This window comes from Nyctereutes procyonoides, unplaced genomic scaffold (genome assembly GCF_905146905.1).
Source record: "Nyctereutes procyonoides isolate TBG_1078 unplaced genomic scaffold, NYPRO_anot_genome, whole genome shotgun sequence".
NCBI classification, from domain to species: Eukaryota; Metazoa; Chordata; class Mammalia; order Carnivora; family Canidae; genus Nyctereutes; species Nyctereutes procyonoides.
In genome coordinates this window covers 2,069,021-2,086,658 of record NW_026575041.1, presented here as the reverse complement: position 1 = coordinate 2,086,658, position 17,638 = coordinate 2,069,021, and the positions used below count along the sequence as shown (strand labels likewise).

The 17,638-nt window shown below is 35.4% G+C and overlaps 2 protein-coding genes across 2 annotated transcripts in view; one reads left to right on the top strand and one right to left on the bottom strand.

Moving 5' to 3' along the window:
• The window catches only part of FCHSD2 (FCH and double SH3 domains 2), a 318,404-nt gene that overhangs the window by 67,604 nt on the left and 233,162 nt on the right, over positions 1–17,638 (top strand). The window lies entirely within an intron of this gene.
• Positions 12,359–13,770, bottom strand: LOC129506824 (NHP2-like protein 1). Its single transcript, XM_055320848.1, has one exon. It carries the CDS (start codon positions 13,701–13,703, stop codon positions 13,317–13,319), a length of 387 nt encoding a protein of 128 aa, XP_055176823.1. The 5' UTR covers positions 13,704–13,770; the 3' UTR covers positions 12,359–13,316.

The window sequence follows — 17,638 nt, the reverse complement described above, 5'->3', positions numbered from 1 at the left end:
TGCTCTAATCTTTATTATTTCCTTCCTTCTGCTAGCTTTGGGTTTGGTTTGCTCTTCTTTTTCTAGTTCCTTATGTTCTAAAGTTAGGTTGTTGATTTGAGATCTTTCTTGCTCTTTATAGCTGTAAATTTTCTATTTGGCACTGCTTTTGCCATGTCCCATGATTTTTGGTGTGTTGTGTTTTCATTTTCATTAATCTCTAGGTAGTTTGCAGTTTTCTTTGTGATTTCTTCTTTCAGCTAGCGGTTGTTTAATAGTGTATTGTTTCATATACACAATTTTGTGAATTTTTCACTTTTCCCTTTTTTTTAAGATTTTATTTATTTATTCATGACAGAGAGAGAGAGACACATACACAGACACAAGCAGAGGGAGAAGCAGGCTCCATTCCATGCAGGGGGCCTGATGTGGGACTCGATCCCAGGTCTCCAGGACCACAACCTAGGCTGAAGGCGGCGCTAAACCGCTGAGCCAACCGGGCTGCCCATCTTTTCCTTTTTTATTGAATTCTAACTTTATCCCATTGTTCACAGAGAAGATACTTTATATATCTATTTTTAAAAATCTCTTGAGTCTTAAATTATGCTCTAATGTATGATTTATCTTAGAAAATGTCCCATGTGCCCTTGAGAATAATGTATATTCTGTTGTTGAGTAGAGTGTTCTGTTTATGTCAGATCTAATTTTGTTGTGTAAGCCTTCTCTATATCCTCATAATCTGTCTGGTTCTGTTTATTATTGTGAATGGAATATTGAAGTCTTTATTATTGTAGAAGTGTCTGATTCGCCCTTCAGTTCTGTCAGTTACTGCTTCATATATTTTGATGGTCTGTCATTAGGTACATAAACATTTATAATTGCTCCATATTCTCACTGTATTGGAACTTTTATTAATGTGTGATATCTTCTTTGTCTCATGACCTTTCTTGATTTTATTTATTTATTTTTAAAAATATTTTATTTATTTACTCATTACAGATACAGAGAGAGAGAGGGGGCGGGGCACAGACACAGGCAGAGGGAGAAGCAGGCTCCATGCAGGGAGCCCGATGCAGAAATCAATCCCAGGTCTTCAGGATCACACCCCGGGCTGAAGGCAGTGCTAAACTGCTGGGCCACTGGGGCTGCCCCCTTTCTTGATTTAAAATCTATTTTGTGTGATATTAATGTAGCCACCTCTACTTTCTTTTGGTTGCTGTATGGAGTATCATGGTTTCATCCTTTTACACCTCTTTATGTCTTTGGATTTTAAGGGAGTCTTAGGTAGATATATGGTTAGAGCATGTGTTTTTACCCATTCTGCCAATCTCTTTTTTAAATTGGTGTTTAATCCATTTACTAAAGTAATTACTGATAAGGAGGGACTTCTTTCTGTCGTTGTGCTCTTTGTTTTCTGTGTGCTATGTAGCTTTCTCATCCCTCATTTCTTGCATTGCTATCTTCTTTTGTGTTCAGCTCACTTTTTAAAAAAATTCCTTTCTCATTTCCTTTTATGTATATTCTGTAGTGATTTTGGTTATGGTTACTTAGGGGGATTACAGTTGGCATCCTAAAGTTATGACACTCTTATTTGAATTTATACCAATTTAACTTCAGTAACAGAAAAACTACTCTTTTAAGGCTCCATTCTCCCCCTTTTCACTTGTTGATATCCCAGAATGACATCTTTGTACATGGTGTGCCCCAAAATTTAAACTGGTAACTTAAAAAAAATGTACTAGTTTCTTAAATTATGTGGAAAACAAGATTTGGAGTTACAAAGCAAGTTACACTAACACTTGCTTATACACTGATCATTTTTTTCTGTTCTCTCTTCTTCTGGGACTCCCATGATGCAAATGTTACTCTGCTTGGTATCCGATAGGTACCTTAGGCTTTATTCGCTTTTTTCAGTCTTTTTCTTTCTTTTCATCAGACTTACTGATTTCTCTTGTTCTATATTCAAGTTCATTGATTCTTATGCCTGACTAAATTTGCCATTGAATCCTTCCAGTGAAATTTTCATTTTAGTTATTGCACATTTCAGCTCCAGAATTTGTTTTTGGTTTCTTTTTAGATTTTCTCTCTTTATTGATACTTACATTTTGTTTCCACATTGTTTTCTTAACTTTCTCCACATCTTCCTTTAGTACCTTGAGCTTCTTCAAGATGTTTGTTTTAAAGTCTTTGTGTGCTTTTTTATGGATAGCTTCTGTTGATTTAGTTTTTCCTTTGAAAAAGCCATACTTTCTTTGTATGCCCTGTGATTTTTTTGATGAACATGAGACATTTTAGTTTAATACTGTGATAACTCAGGACTTCAGAATCTCTCCCTTGCCCAGGGTTTGCTGGTTTTTGGTATTGTTTTTGTTTTTTTGATTGTTGTAGGCTCTCTGTGCTGAGGACCAACCTGAGGGATAAACTTAAGGTCTTAACCAAGGTCTTTTTTTGTTTGCTTTTGTTTTTCCTGAGCCTTTCCCTGTGTATGCATGGTCACTTTCTAATTTTTCCTATATATGTATGTTCTAGTCATGGTAGAGTTATTAATTTGAATGTCTTTAATGTCTTTAATTGTCTAGCTTCTAAAAAGGAAAACAAAAAAATGAAGGTGAGGAAAAGGGTGTAGTTCTTCAAATTTCTTCAAAGTCATTTCAGCTAGAGGTGGAGGGGCTTACAACAGTTGGAGGAGGTACAATAAAATTGTTGCCTGTCTCTTTGTCTCCACCTCTGTAGTCAGAAGTAGCAATAGCAATTATAACAAAGATTTCCAATATTTAGAGGCTAGGGTCCTTTTTGTCCACTTTGATTTCTACAAGGCCTGTGCAAGCTGCTCCAGGAACATGTATACAGCTGCCTGCCATGTGTCTGGAGGATGAATAGCTGCTAATCTGCTAAGAGCTGAAATTGACTGAAATTAACCACAATTTACTCTTCCAAGTCTTCCCCTGAAAGTTGCAAGCCTTCAATGGTCTCCAGAATTCCAAAATAGTTACAGCAGAGTTTCTGGCATAACAGTTATCCTCTAGGTGGGGAGACATATTCCTGGGGCTTCCTATTCCACCATCTATCTTCCCACAATCTTCCTCCTGTTGTCTCCTTTTTAACGTAGAATCTAGTATGTTTCTGACTTTTAACTCTGATTGCAAGTTTGCTTTTTCTGGTCTAGGGAGATCGTTACTTCATTTAATACCCATTTTTGTCTTATTTGTTTTCTCTTTTTATTCTTTTTTAAAAATCTTATATGTGTTTGGAGTGGGATGGGTAGACAATACATGAAAGCATGAATTTTTTATATGATCTTCATTCAGAGTCTTTGTTAGGTAGTATTATGACTTTGGCTCTGTCCTTGTATGGAATATTGTTAATCATTTCTCTGGGAACTGACTAGAATGTATGTATTCCTTCATTGCCTTTGAGTGGGAGCACAAAAAACAAAACTCTTCTATCCTGTGGAAGTTAAGGCTAGGCTTTTAGTGGTCATCTTTGAAGGGGGTATATTCTTCCTCGTTTATAAAATGAACCTTTTAATCAGGATTGTGAGTATAATAAGATAAAGCATAATAGGATAACATATAATTTGCTGTGTTAAAATAGAAATACCTAAACATGCACTAGTAACTGTGTATTAATTTTAGGGTAGGATTTCTGTGGATATAAACAAAGTTTTGGTACAAATGGCTAGTTTATTAAAAGATTTCTTATGTTAATCAAGAATTACTTGAGGGTATGGTAAACCTGATGTCATTTCTTTGTAGATTTTCATTGTCTTGGAAAAAGAATCAATGCTATCAGAGTTCTAGAATTTTGAAAGTGTTGGTAGTTAAAAAAACAGGACATTTTTAATAAAATTCATAATTAGTTTCTCAGGACTCCATTTTGTACTAGGATGCATAATACTTGAATTTTCATAGATTATAAGCTACTTTTGCTTCTCTTGTTACATTGAAAGAAGAGGAGAAATATTGATTGACCTTCAGCAAGTTAAAGTAGAAGACAAAACTGGAGTGGGTAGGGTGGGGATGCCTCATTTTTAGAGATGGTAGTATCTAGCAATTGTTTATAGTTTATGTACCCATTGAAGTGCAGTGTTGATAGCTTGCTCTTTTCTGACATAATGTTTTCTATAACCTCCCCTATAACTTTTAGTCTTAGAAGAGGACCCTTAGGAATTAATTTTAAGAAAGAAGGAAATAACTTTATAGTGTAAAATATCCTTTTGTTATGAGGTTTATTATTTAAAAAATGAAATTGTGTATATTAAGTTGTGAAACATGATGCTTTGATATACATATACATAGTGATGATTATTCTAGTGAAACCAACATATCCATCTCCTCAAATAGTTTCCCTCACTCTCTACTCTTTCCTTCCTTTCTCCTTTTTTCTTTCTTTCTCTCTCTCTCCCTCTCAGTGAGAGCTCCTGAAATCTATTTTTTTTTAGCAACCATCCAATATACAGTACAGTGTTATTAACTAGAGGCATCATGCTCTATAGTAGATCTCTAGACTTAATTCATCCTATGTAACAGCAACTTTGTATTGTTATACCAACGTCTCTCCATTTCTTGCACCTCTTTACTCCTATAACCACCATTCTCTTCTCTCCTCCATATATTACAGGTTTTAGATTTTGCATATAAGTCAGATCACGAAGTATTTTTCTTTCTGCATCTGGCTTGTTTTCCTTAGCATGATGTATGCCCTTTAGGTTTATCCATTTTGTTGCAAATAGCAGGATCCCCCTTCTTTTTAAAGAATGACTATATATTGTAGACAGTTGACCCTGGAACAGCACATGGTTTAGGAGCTCTCACCCTAGGACAGTCAAAAATCTTCATGTAACTTTTGACTTCCCAAACGTAACTACTGATTGTTTGCTGTTGACTGGAAGCTTTGCTGATAATATAAATAGTTGAGGGCAGCCCCGGTGGCGCAGCGGTTTAGCGCCGCCTGCAGCCCGGGGTGTGATCCTGGAGACCCAGGATCGAGTCCCGCGTCGGGCTTCCTGCATGGAGCCTGCTTCTCCCTCTGCCTGTGTCTCTGCCTCTCTCTTCACTCTCTCTGAATGAATAAATAAATAAATCTTTAAAAAATATATATATAAATAGTTGATTAACACATATTGTATGTAATGTTATTAAGAAAACCATAAGTAAAATATGTTTGCAGTCTTGTACCTATCATATTTATAGAAAAAAAATCCACAAAGAAGTTCAAACTCATGTTGTAGGAGGGTCAACTGTATACACATACCACAGTTTATGTATCCATTCACCCATCAGCACATCCTTAGGTTGTTTCCATATTTTGGTTCTTGTCAGTAATACTGCAGTGAACTTGAGACTACAGATAGCTCTTCAATTTCATTTTCTTGGATTGCTGGATTATATGGGCATTTAGTTTTATATTTTGGGGGAACTTGCATACCGGATTCCATAATGACTGGACCAATTTACACTCCTACTAATATTTATGAATGTTTCTTTCTCTTTGCATCCTCACCAGCACTGTTTTCTTGTATATTTTAGATAATAGCAATCTTAAGAGACATGAGGTGATACCTCATTGTGGTTTAGATTTGCATTTCCATGATGATTTGTGATGTTGAACACTTTTTCATGTGCCTCTTGGCCATCTCTATGGAAAAAATATCCATTAAGAGCCTTCACTCATTTTTAAAATCAGGTTGTTTTATTATTGAGTTGAGTTCCTTGTATATTTTGGATATTAATCCCTTGTCAGATATATATAATATAATACATATATATAATATATAATATATTTCCTCCTAGTGTATATAGGTTACCTTTTCATTTTATTGATTTTCTTTACTGTGAAGAAGTTTTTTAGTTTGATGTGGTTCCACTTGTTTATTTTTGCTTTTGTTGCCTGAGCTTTTGTGTCATATGCAAAAAATCATTGCCAAGGTCAGTGTTGAGGAGCTTCTCCCCTTTTCTTTCTTCTGGGAGTTTTATGGTTTCAGCTCTGACATTTATGTCTTTAGTTTCAGTTGATTTTTGTGTATGGTGTAAGATAAGGATCCAATTTCATTCTTCTGCATGTGGATATTAAGTTTTCCTAATACCATTTATTGAAGAGACTGTCATTTACCCATTGTGTGGGTACCCTTGGTACCCTTCTCAAAAATTACTTGACTGTATGTTTATGAGTTTATTTCTGGGTTCTCTATACTCTTCCATTGGTCTGTGTATCTTTTTCTTATACTAGTACTATCTTGTTTTGATTACTATAGCTTTGTAATGTAGTATGAAGTCAAGGAGCATGATGCCTCCAGCTCTGTTTCTTTCTCAAGATTGCTTTGGCTGTTTGGGATTTTTGTGTTTCATTATAAATTTTAGATTTTTTCCCCTATTTTTGTGAAAAAAGCCATTGGAACTTTGTTAGGAATTGCATTGAATCTGTAGATCCCTTTGGGTAGTATGGACATTTTAACAGTATTCTTCTAATCTATGAATGTGGAATATCTGTCCATTAGTTTGTATCTTCAGTGTCTTTCATCAGTGTTTTACAGTTTTCATTGTACAGATCTTTCATCATCTTGGTTTAATTTATTCCTAAGTATATATATTATTGATGCTATCATAAATGCGATTATTTTCTTGATTTCCTTGAATATAGATCATTGTTGGTATAAAGAAACAACTTTTCTTTTGTATGTTGATTTTTTTGCATCCTGCAACTTTATTGAATTTGTTTATTCTGACAGGATTTTTATGGGAGTTTTTAGGGTTTTCTGCATTTAAGATCACATCATCTCTAAACTGAGATAATTTTACTTCTTCCTTTTTGATTTGGATACTGCTGAGTGGGCATCCTCCTGTATATAGTTATGTATATAGCTTTATCATGTATTGTAGTATTACTATTAAAATCAGAAACTAGTCAGTTTAATTTTTAGGTGATTGATAGGCAAATGATGATGACATCCAGTCATATTAATGTTATACTGAGTATGTTACATCTGAGACTGTCCTTTTTTTTTTTTAAGATTTTATTTATTTATTCATGAGAGACACAGAGAGAGAGGCAGAGACATAGACAGAGGGAGAAGTAGGTTCCTCACAGGGAGCCCAATATGGAACTCGATCTCCAGACCTGACATCACGACCTGAGCCCAAAGCAGATGCTCAACTGCTGAGCCATGAGTCATCCCTGAGACTATTTTACTGAATATTGTTATATGTAGTATGCTATATAGTACCTGATGATCAAAGATATTAATGCCAAATTGTTATGGGATAAGCCTGACTGATTTTATGGCATTAGAAAAAAGTTGGCAGACTTTTAATGCAGCATTGGCAATCCTGAGTGCTCCAGTGCCTAAGGCCCCTCTTAGCTTTCTCAAGGGCTGAGGGGTACCTATTCCTGGTATAGCAGTGGGTGTGCAATACATTATTTGGGAAACTCATTTAAAGGGTCAAAGGCTGAGTTTGATTTAGATTAGGAAATATACAGAAAATAAGTTTTGTTGATGATAGATAAACTGGGTGTCTTGAATATCTTGTAGTGACTGATATAAAAGTGAAATCAGGTAAAATGGAATAGTCATGGTGGCCATGTAGAAGAGGTGAATACTCTGTTATATAAGTGGTTTTTCCTTCCTCCCTGCCTATCCGCCTATGCATATTCTCTATAATATAGTTTTCTATGTCTTCTATAGTACAGAGTGCTCACCTCTGTTGGCTGTGAAGGTAGAACCAGGGAGGTAACTTGGAACCTCCACAATTCCCACAGTAAAGAAATGCTGATGAAATGTTTTAGGTTTCTCTTCTGAAATAAATCACTTGATCTTGATTCTCCTTGTGGCCTCAGTGTGTATGGCTGGAACCCATATATTGTGCCCTAGGTAGTGTGCCAGTCACAAACACAGTGTTTTATTCAATTCTTCATTAAAAAAAAAAATAAGGCTTCTTCTGCCTGTCTCTAGATAGCTTCAGTATGTCCTTCAAGATGCATATCAAGTGTCAGCCTGTTTTAGGATTTTATTACCTCATCTATTGCTGCTCATTCCGGATTTGATAGTCCTTAAATGTGCTCCAGTAGTACCCTTTTGCTTCCGTCATTTATTGTTCTGTTATACCCCTCCTTTTCACCCATTTTGCATAGTCTCTGGTGTGTGTTAAATACTTGGTGAATATTTAAGGAATAAATGAATGAAGAACTATGATTTCAAGTTTTGAAAATGATAGTAAACTTTAGTTGAAATTTGCCCCATTCAAAGTCAAGATTGACTCCTTTTTGCAAAATTCAAGAGAAATATGTACCAAAGAAGTATTTTTTTGCTAAAATATGGATGACTTTTAGGATCCGGGGAAACAAAAAATGGACTCAACCAGGTACATGTAAATGGCAGTATATTCAAATACTTGAAAGTGAATGCATAGATCAGGATGTTACTATAACCTTTTGTGTTGTATAACACCCTTTCTTCTTCAGAATACCTTGTGTACTGTCATGGCATGTGATCATCTAATAGTCTGTCCAAGTGAGGAATAGGGGTGGGATGCTTTAAAAGCATACTTATGCTTAAATGTTAGTACAGTTTAACTTATTTTTTGATAAAATTAAATACAGATAGTATAAATGTTTTCTTTATATATCCATGTGAATTTATTTGTATACTTGGACAGAGTACATTCACCTCAGTTTTACTGCTCTAAAGCTCTGGTCTGACCATCTAATACTTTTTCCCTGGAGTGACTTGGTTAATCATTGTTAATTATTTTATAGTTTTATCATAAGCATAGAAACATTATGATATCAGGCCAGATAATAATACTGTTGTGTATATTCCACTTTTTTTCCTCACTATATCATGTCAGATTTGGTAAGCACCATTCTTGTCAATAATAAATTCACAGACTGTACACTGAGTTAAGTAAAATAAGACCTTTGCTCAAAGAGCTTGTAACAATTTTTAAAGACTTTAGTTTAAGTCGGTGATTTTGTATTCACATTCTTTTAAAATAGGATTTTGTAACTGTACTGAGTTGAATAGTATCTCCTCTACCCCCACATTTATGTCAACTAGAACCTGTGAATGTGACCTTATTTTGAAATAGGTATTTGCAAATGTAATCAAGTTAGTATGTGATCATACTCAATTAGAGTAGGCCCTGATTCAGTGATTGGTGTCCGTATAAGAAGAGAGCAATTTGTACAAAGAGAGAGGAGAATGCCATGTGAAGGTGGATGAAGAGATTGGAGTAAAGACTCTACAAACCAAGAAATGGCCAGGGATTGCTGGCAACCCTCAGAAGCTAGTGGAGAGGCATAGGAGGAATTCTTCAGAGCCTCTGAAATTCTCCTTCAGTTTCTCTAAAAAGGAAACAGCTCTGCTGGCATCCTAATTTTGGACTTCCAGTCACCAGAACTATGAAATAATAAATTTTTGTTGTTTTAAACCACTCAGTTTGTGGTACTTTGTTACAGCAGCCCTGGGAAACTAGTAACCAAGCATAATTTTCCTATTCAAATATAAATTTAGGCCCCTTGATGTGGCTATGTATAAATGTGATTGAAAGGATCCTAAATTATAATAGCAATGAGTGGAGCACTAAATATATGCCAGACATTATTTCATTTAAATTCTTATACAGTAAGATATTGGCTATTATTTCTACAATTAAAGATACCAAGGCTCAGAAAGGGCAACCCACACACATGAATGTTGGTATCTGACTATAAAGAAAGCCTGTGTTTTTTTTTCCTCTATCACTGTCTCTCTGTACACTTACAGAGGTCAGTTTCTCTTGGTGGCAGAGCTGATATTTATAGATTTTCTTCTTTAACTTATAATTTATTTTTGTATAATCTAGAAAAATTAAAAAATGGCGGCTTCTTAAATGTGCCAACCTTTCCTAAAAGCTCTGAGTTTTAAATGACTTTAGTGTTTGTTTGGATTTCTCATGTTCAGCCAGAGGCCAGAATCTAAAACCAAATTGTGTCATTCTGTTCCTCTGGGATTGTTGAATAGCTGAAACCACGAAGTACTAGAAATTTCTCAGGGAAGTTCCAGGAACTTTAGAATTATGTCTAGAGAATCAGTGATTAGAATATTTGTTTTTGTTTATTAGTAGCTTTAAATAGACCATTCAGAACAAATGGTAAGAGTCCAGAAGATGGAGTGATTGCTGATAAAGACTAGTGTAATTGGTAAGGTATCATCTGTCCTTTTTGTGATGACTGTTTATAGATAAAATCAGACCTGTTAATCTGTCATTAGTGAAAGGAGATGACAATCCTGAATGTGATTATTTTCTGATATGTTTGATTATAAGTGTTTTAGGGAATTTACAGCGTTTCAGAATGAATATTGAAATATTGTGGAGCTCAAAAGCATAAGTGTGAAGCTTCTCTATCCCACCCTCTATCTAGTGTTTATTAGCAGTGGAGTTCAGCTGACATGTGGCATGCTCTGTAATGAAAAGTAACATTTTTACTGGGCTGGGGAAAGATAAAATAAAAATTCTTGCAAATATGTAAAAAAAAGTTTTTTAAAATGTGGAAAGAAACTGTATGTGGGCAATTTGATAATACACATAGTTTAAGCTTTAGAACTAGTAAAGAAGGATGTGAATTCTAGGATATTAGAGAAGCAGTCTCTGCAAAATGAAGTATTTTTATTCATTTGTATTCATTGAAAGGAAAAAATAGAGCTTTGGATACTTTGTTATGGAATTTAATTGCTCTGTTAAATTGCATTCTTCTTAAAAATGAAAAGGACATGGTTACTGTCTTTGAGTAAGTCTTAGTTTTCATGGAGAAACAGAAATAAAGCTAGCTCACCTGGGTTTGCCTAGGAGAATCATTATCCTAGGTGAGTATTTAATTTTCCTTATTAGAGTACTGTTTCATAGTGTTACTTACATGAGAGAGGCTTCTGGATTTTAAAATATCATTTCAGGTGAGTTTGAATTTGCGATATGTATCTGAAGACACTTTTGCTCTTTCCCCTTAATATATATGTTATGTTGTTTACAGTCAATAATCACATAGGTCTCTTGTTTTTTGATGCTGAGAATCATTTGTTCTATAGTGGACTGCTTATCTCTTGCTAGAATGAATTTTGGATAAGCAATATAGCTTGTATTTTAAATCTTATGGTCCTAAACATCCCAAGTGGCTGAAACTCCATTCATTCATTCATTCATTCATTCATTCATTCATGTTTTATTTATTTGTTTGAGAGAGAGTACAATCAGGGAAAAGGGACAAAGAGAGAGGGAGAAGATGACTCCCTTCTGAGCAGGGGAGCCTGATTCAGTTCCAGGACCCCAGGATCATGACCTGAACCCAAGGCAGATGAATGAGCCACCCAGGTACCCCATTCATCTAACCATTTAATGTGATATGTGGGGGTAAATTATGACCAGAAACTTAATTTTGTAAGCCAACATTACTGTAGCTTAAGCTCTTGCCCTTTCTAATTCTCTAAGTTGACTAGTTCCATGGGTTTTTTGAGAAAGGAGGAGGTGATCTAATGCTTTTATTTTATTTTATTTTATTTTATTTTATTTTATTTTATTTTTTGAGAGTGAAAGCACAAGCAGGAAGAGGGGTAGAGGGAGAGAGAGAGAATCTCAAGCAGGCTTCATGCTCAGCACCAGATGCCAGTTGTGGGGCCTGTTCCCATGACCTTGAGATATAGATCATGACCTGAGCCAAAATCAAGAATTGGGTGCTTAACCAACTGAGCCATCCAGGTGTCCCCAAATGCTTTTATTTTAAAAGAGGGAACTATAATACTATCCAGTAAACATTCCTTGATAGCACCCACTCCTCACTTCTTCACCTATAAAGTCCTTGAATACAAGATTATATTTCCTTCATGATTTATTTCTAGCACTTAATACAATATCTGGGACATCATAAGTGTTTAAATAACATTTGATGCAAACAAAGAATGCTCTTTTCATGCCTATTGTGTTGGAAATTATAATTCAGGGGAGGAATCAAATGATACTCTTAAGCCAAGAAGGTGGTATTACTATATGGAAATCAAATAATGATTTTTGACCAATAGTTGAAAGCCACAAGTAGCTTATGTAGTCATGTAGTATAAATTACGCCTTTATATTCTCAGAAATTATTTAATGAAATTTACACTTGAATTGTTTGCAAAAAGTTTATATACTTTTTGTTGTTGGATTAAACCCTTATGTCCATTTCATGACATTTACCTTTCTCTAGCCTTTAAAACATATATACTTATCTGCTAACAGAATTAAACTCATAGTTTCTAGACATTAATAAATGTAAACCAAACATCATTGATTCAAAGGAATATTTATATTTCACAAATTGTTATTAATGTTATTAACTTGTTTTAATGAACGGTTGGTTTTTCTTTTTTTTTTTTAAATTGGAATATGAATATATTTCTTTATTAGGATGCTCACAAGAATGACACACTAGCACTGTCCTTCTGATGTGATAAAGAATACATACATCTGACCCACATTCTGGCAGGAAACAGGCATTAAGGGCTCTCAGAGCTGGTACCAAGTGTCCATTGAAGACAACTCCATTCACCAGAGAGGATGTTTCCTTGATTCCAATGTCTCTGCTGTAGCTTCCAGTCAGGGCTCTGTGACTTGCTCAGACTTCATTCCAGCGTCAGTGGACCCTCTTTTTTTCCTAGCCACTTCTCAACTCCTTACATCAGCTGCCCCATGTCTAACTCACCCAGGTAGCCTCTGGAATTTTGCAGCACATCTCTTTGGTATGCTGCTGCCCTGCCACCCTCAGGGGCATGGTTGGAATTTGGGGGAAAGGGGAACATCACATTACCAAAGCAAACAGCAGGAGCATATTGGCAAATGACACTTGGACACACATCTAACAACCTCAAAGAATACATGCTTTCTCCCCTAATGACCCATAATCCCCTAGAGAACAAACACATATGGAATGATTCTGCACTCCAGGCACAAAGGATACAAAGTGAATGGTGTTTACATCCACCATGTCCTACACGCAACAGGAAGTGAGCTCAAACCAGGTCTCTAAGGAGGCTCTTCCCTGCATCTGAATGGTGTCACCACTCTGTTTCTGCCTGTTCTCGGCATTAGTTCATTTTTCAAAAGGGAGGAAAGGATGGTAGAGAGTAGAATGGGAGACAGAGGTGGGGTGGGGGATTAATATACAGAGAACAACCTGTAAAACAAAAATAATACAAAAATGCAAAACCCGGATTTAGTACTAGAATATAACAAGAGAAGGTAGCCGGGGAAACTACATGCGAACAGACGATATGATACACAACCCCAGGGGGAGGACTGGACTCAGTGAGGAGTGGGACAGAGGCCAGTGGTTTACACTAAGAGCCTTTCGATGGACTGCTGAATGGACTGGATCTGCTGCTTCAGCTGCGAGCCTTCTTTGATGGTGACAGAACAGGCAATGACAGGCCTGGACACCCCACAGGCCCGCCCGAGGGCCTGCTTGGAGCGCACAAACACGTAGGGCACGTTCTTACCTTCACACAGCAGCGGAAGGTGCAGGATGATTTCCAGGGGCTCAGCGTCTGCAGCCATCACGATGAACTCAGAGATGCCTCTGTTGAGGGTTTTGGTGGCTTCGTTGGCTCCTTTCCGAAGCTGCTTGTAGTTACATGACTGCTGAACAAGGTCCAGTAGTTTCTTGGTGAGGTGGGCATCTGCAAGGGGGTAGGCCTTCGGATTTACATCAGCCTCAGTCATCTCTGCGATTCCGCGGTCCCGCCACCCCTCAGGGAGCGCCGGCGACGTCAGAACCGGAGCGCGCGCGCCACGGTTGGTTTTTCAAATAGTTTATTTAGTGACTTAAATGTTGGAACTCAAATTATTGAATAATACAAGCCAAATGGTTTCTTAAATCAGTTTTTCAGAGTAGATGCAAAGACTTCATTCTTATCTTCAAAGGGTTTTTTTTTTTTTAAAGATTTTATTTATTTATTCATGATAGACATAGAGAGAGAGGCAGAGACACTGGCAGAGGGAGAAGCAGGCTCCATGGAGGAGCCCGACGTGGGACTTGATCCCGGGACTCCAGGACTGCGCCTTGGGCCAAAGGCAGGCGCCAAACCGCTGAACCACCCAGGGATCCCTTTCAAGGGGTTTTCAAGTGGGATAAAAATATGTGAATGAATTAGTATAGCATAAGGCAAAATGAAGTATTTTCCAAATCACAATTATGTACAGCAAGATTATAAGTAGAGAAACAATCCATACAAGTAATGATCAGGAAAGACTTCTGTGGACAAGGCATTCAATATCGATTACTGTTGGAATGCAATGTGCCAGTTTTTAAACACCGAGGCTTCCATTGCCCTTTGGCTCAGTTCTTATTTTCAAAATTTTTAGATTTTTGTGACTTAGAAATCTTGAGTATTTGCCGAAAATGGGTCTGTGTAGGATAGGAATTTAATAAATGGAGAGTATAGCCAGATGGTTAAGAATACGATTTGAATCTCAGCTCTGCCACTTACTCACTGTGTAACTTTGGACAGTTTACTTAGTCACTCTGTGCTTCAGTTTACCAATCTGTAAAATAGGATAATGATAATGTAGGGTTGCTATTTGTCTTCGTTTTTTTATTAGAGTATACTTTCTCATGGGTAAACACTTCATAGCAGAATAAATGGCTGGATAACTAAGATGAACAAAATTCTGTGTGTGTATGTGTGCGTAGACTAAAAATTTGGTAGAACAGTGACATTAGAACTATCCTGATAACAAGAGCAGGAGAAATGAGTGTTTTAGTACATATTTTTAATCTATGTCCCTGGATTCAGAGTGAGAGAAAGAGAGAGCATGAGCAGCTGCTGCTTTGCTACCAAAAATGTTTTAGATATTGTTGATTTTTAGGTTTGGAACAGTTTTGGAATTGTGAGGATTCTAAAAGTCTGCATGCCAGTTTAGTTATCTAAGTACCTTCTCTACTTTTTAAAATATTTTCTCCTACTCCTTAAAAATGATTAGTGAATGGTTCATGAGACCCCTCCCCATTCTTCTTTTAATTTTCCATTATTTTTTGTGTGCTGTTAACTAGTTCTTTGTGTCTCTGTGTTGGTAATTCAAATCAGATAATTTGTTCTTATGAATAAAATTGAGCTCATTCCAAATTCTTTTTTTTTGGAGCCAAGTATATTGTGCTAACTAAATTCTTTAACTGATGTCATGCTGAAAGGATGTTGTAATGTTAGTATGTTTTATTTCATTCCATTTTATTATAAATATTTTCAAACAGAGCAAAGTTGAAAGGATATGACAGTTAACATTCATACCACTTACATTCTACCATTAACATTTTAATATATTTGCTTTATCACATATCTGTCCATTTATTGATCATTCTACCATTCATGAATTCATTTTATTTTTGGTACATTTCAAATATAATTGTAGACATCAGGACATTTCCATCTAAATAGCTCAGATAGGCTTTGTTTTTGAAAAGTCCATTTTCTCCCCTTTTTATTTCATTCAGAGTTGATTTTTTAATGCTTTCTCTATTTATGTTTTATTTACATTTTGGACTGAATCCATTGTGGTTAATTAACTTTGTTACTAAGCCTTCTGATTGTTAATGCTCAAAATTAGATTTACTTTTTTTGGGAGTTTGAATGTTTAAAGATACTAACAAAGTCATCTTAGCCAAGTTTTAAAATATTTAATGGCTTATATAATTGTAGTATTTTCTTACAGTTTGCAATACTGCTGATAGGAGTTTTGGAAACAGACAAATTCTTCCATATTATTAGACACTAGAAGCATTTCTTGCTTTTTTTTTTTTTTTTTTTTGCATTTCTTGCTTTTAACTATCTAGAGGACCTCAGTAAGGTTATGAACTGTTTAAAAGCAAGAATGGTATATCATTCGTTGTGGCTCTTGATCTTCTTGAAAGAAATAACCCAGTATTTGTTGATGTATTGACTCTTTGATATTATACTCAAAACATTCTTGGCTCTATTGTTCTAAAGTTGAATTTTAAAACTAATCCCAACGTATCATTTTCAGCAACTTTTAAGAATTTGTATTTATTATATATATGATGTATATTGTAATAGAATTCAAAAAATCATGATAGGAAGCTGTTTGAGGTGCGCAATGCGGCACTGTTCTTAGAATAACAGGATATCCTTCTATTTTATAGACTTCACATTTCCAGCCCATAAAAAAATATAATGACCTACTGTGGGCATAGGTTTTTATAAAAATAATTTTATTATTTTAAAATAATTGAACCATGGACATTGAATTAGATAACTATTACAGATGTCATTTTAAGATTAGATTCCAGATAAAATCTAAAGCATATCAAACTAAAATGACTTTTCTACTGTTTTCATTGTTACTTTTTGAAATCTGTATAGAATATTGTTTTTTGATAGTGTTGACGGTGCAGTTAGATAAAAATTACAGTAGGAGAAGGGCCTTTTTCTCGTTTCTCATGTATGTCCACATATATGCATATGCACACATGCCTCAATAGTTGGAACCCTCATTATGTGGCTGGCATGAAGATTCTTCTTGGGTCTTCCAGATTTAGTGTTGCTTCTCCTATCTGGATCAGACTGTGATTCTTTTGAATCAAAATTAGACACATAAATTAAATTTTAGGATACCAGGAGACAGAGACCATGTAGATGGGTTTATATGTCCTTCATTCCCTCTCAGTGATAGTACCTAAATAGTGTCTAAACTTCAATCCTTCTAGCCCTCTGCAATTAGGAATGTTTAACCATCTGAAGAGTCCTGAACTCTAACGCTCTCTTTGCTTATTGAATGACTGGGAGAAGAAAATAAAGAGATCTTTTCAGTGTTTTGCTCAGCCATCTAGAACCAGAGGTTGGCAAATGCTTTTTGCAAACAGCCAGATGTAAATATTTTAGGCTTTGAGAGTCATAATTACTCTCAAAATTACTGCCAAAATTACTGAGCTTTGCTGTTGTAGAGTGAAAGTAGCCATAGACAATTAGTAAATAAGTAGATATGGGTGTGTTACAGTCAGACTTTAGAGAAATAGACTGCAGGCTGTAATTTGCTGACCTGTGCACTAGAGTTTACTTCTTAAACTATCTGTTTTGAGGACTTTTTGCCCCCTAATAATTCATAGGTGGATAATGCTGTAAAATACAATAAAAATTACTAGAAAATGAAATTGAGAAGGATGTAAGATACAAGCTTAATTTTTTATTTAAATAAATAGCAAATTACTTTTTGATAATTAGAGCAGTCATACATAAGGAAAAAAATTAGAAAAACTGTAAATGTTACTGGAAAGTATATTCTAGCCTATTAATATAGAGAGCTGCTATTATAGTCAGAACTTTTTTGTTATTCTACAATACTATAAACAAGTTGAGTGAAATTGGAGCTTTCCATTTATTAAATGCCTATATGCACACTCTAGCACTGTATACATCAGTAAAAATTTTAATGTGACAAATAAATTAGCTGCTTGCTGTTAATTTATCTAAACTAGGTTGGGTTGACAGCAGTGTTACGAAAGATAATGTATGTCTCAACTGTTATGTTTTGTTTTTAACAGTATTCAGTGTAGAGAAACCAGACTCACAGAAGAATGTTGATGAGAACTGAATTAGAGAAGAAGCTTAAGAGAAATTTCAGTTAACTCAAGATAATACATTTCT

Coding starts and splice junctions, on each gene's coding strand:
- LOC129506824 (XM_055320848.1), bottom strand. CDS start 13,703: ATGACTGAGGCTGATGTAAATCCGAAGGCCTACCCCCTTGCAGATGCC.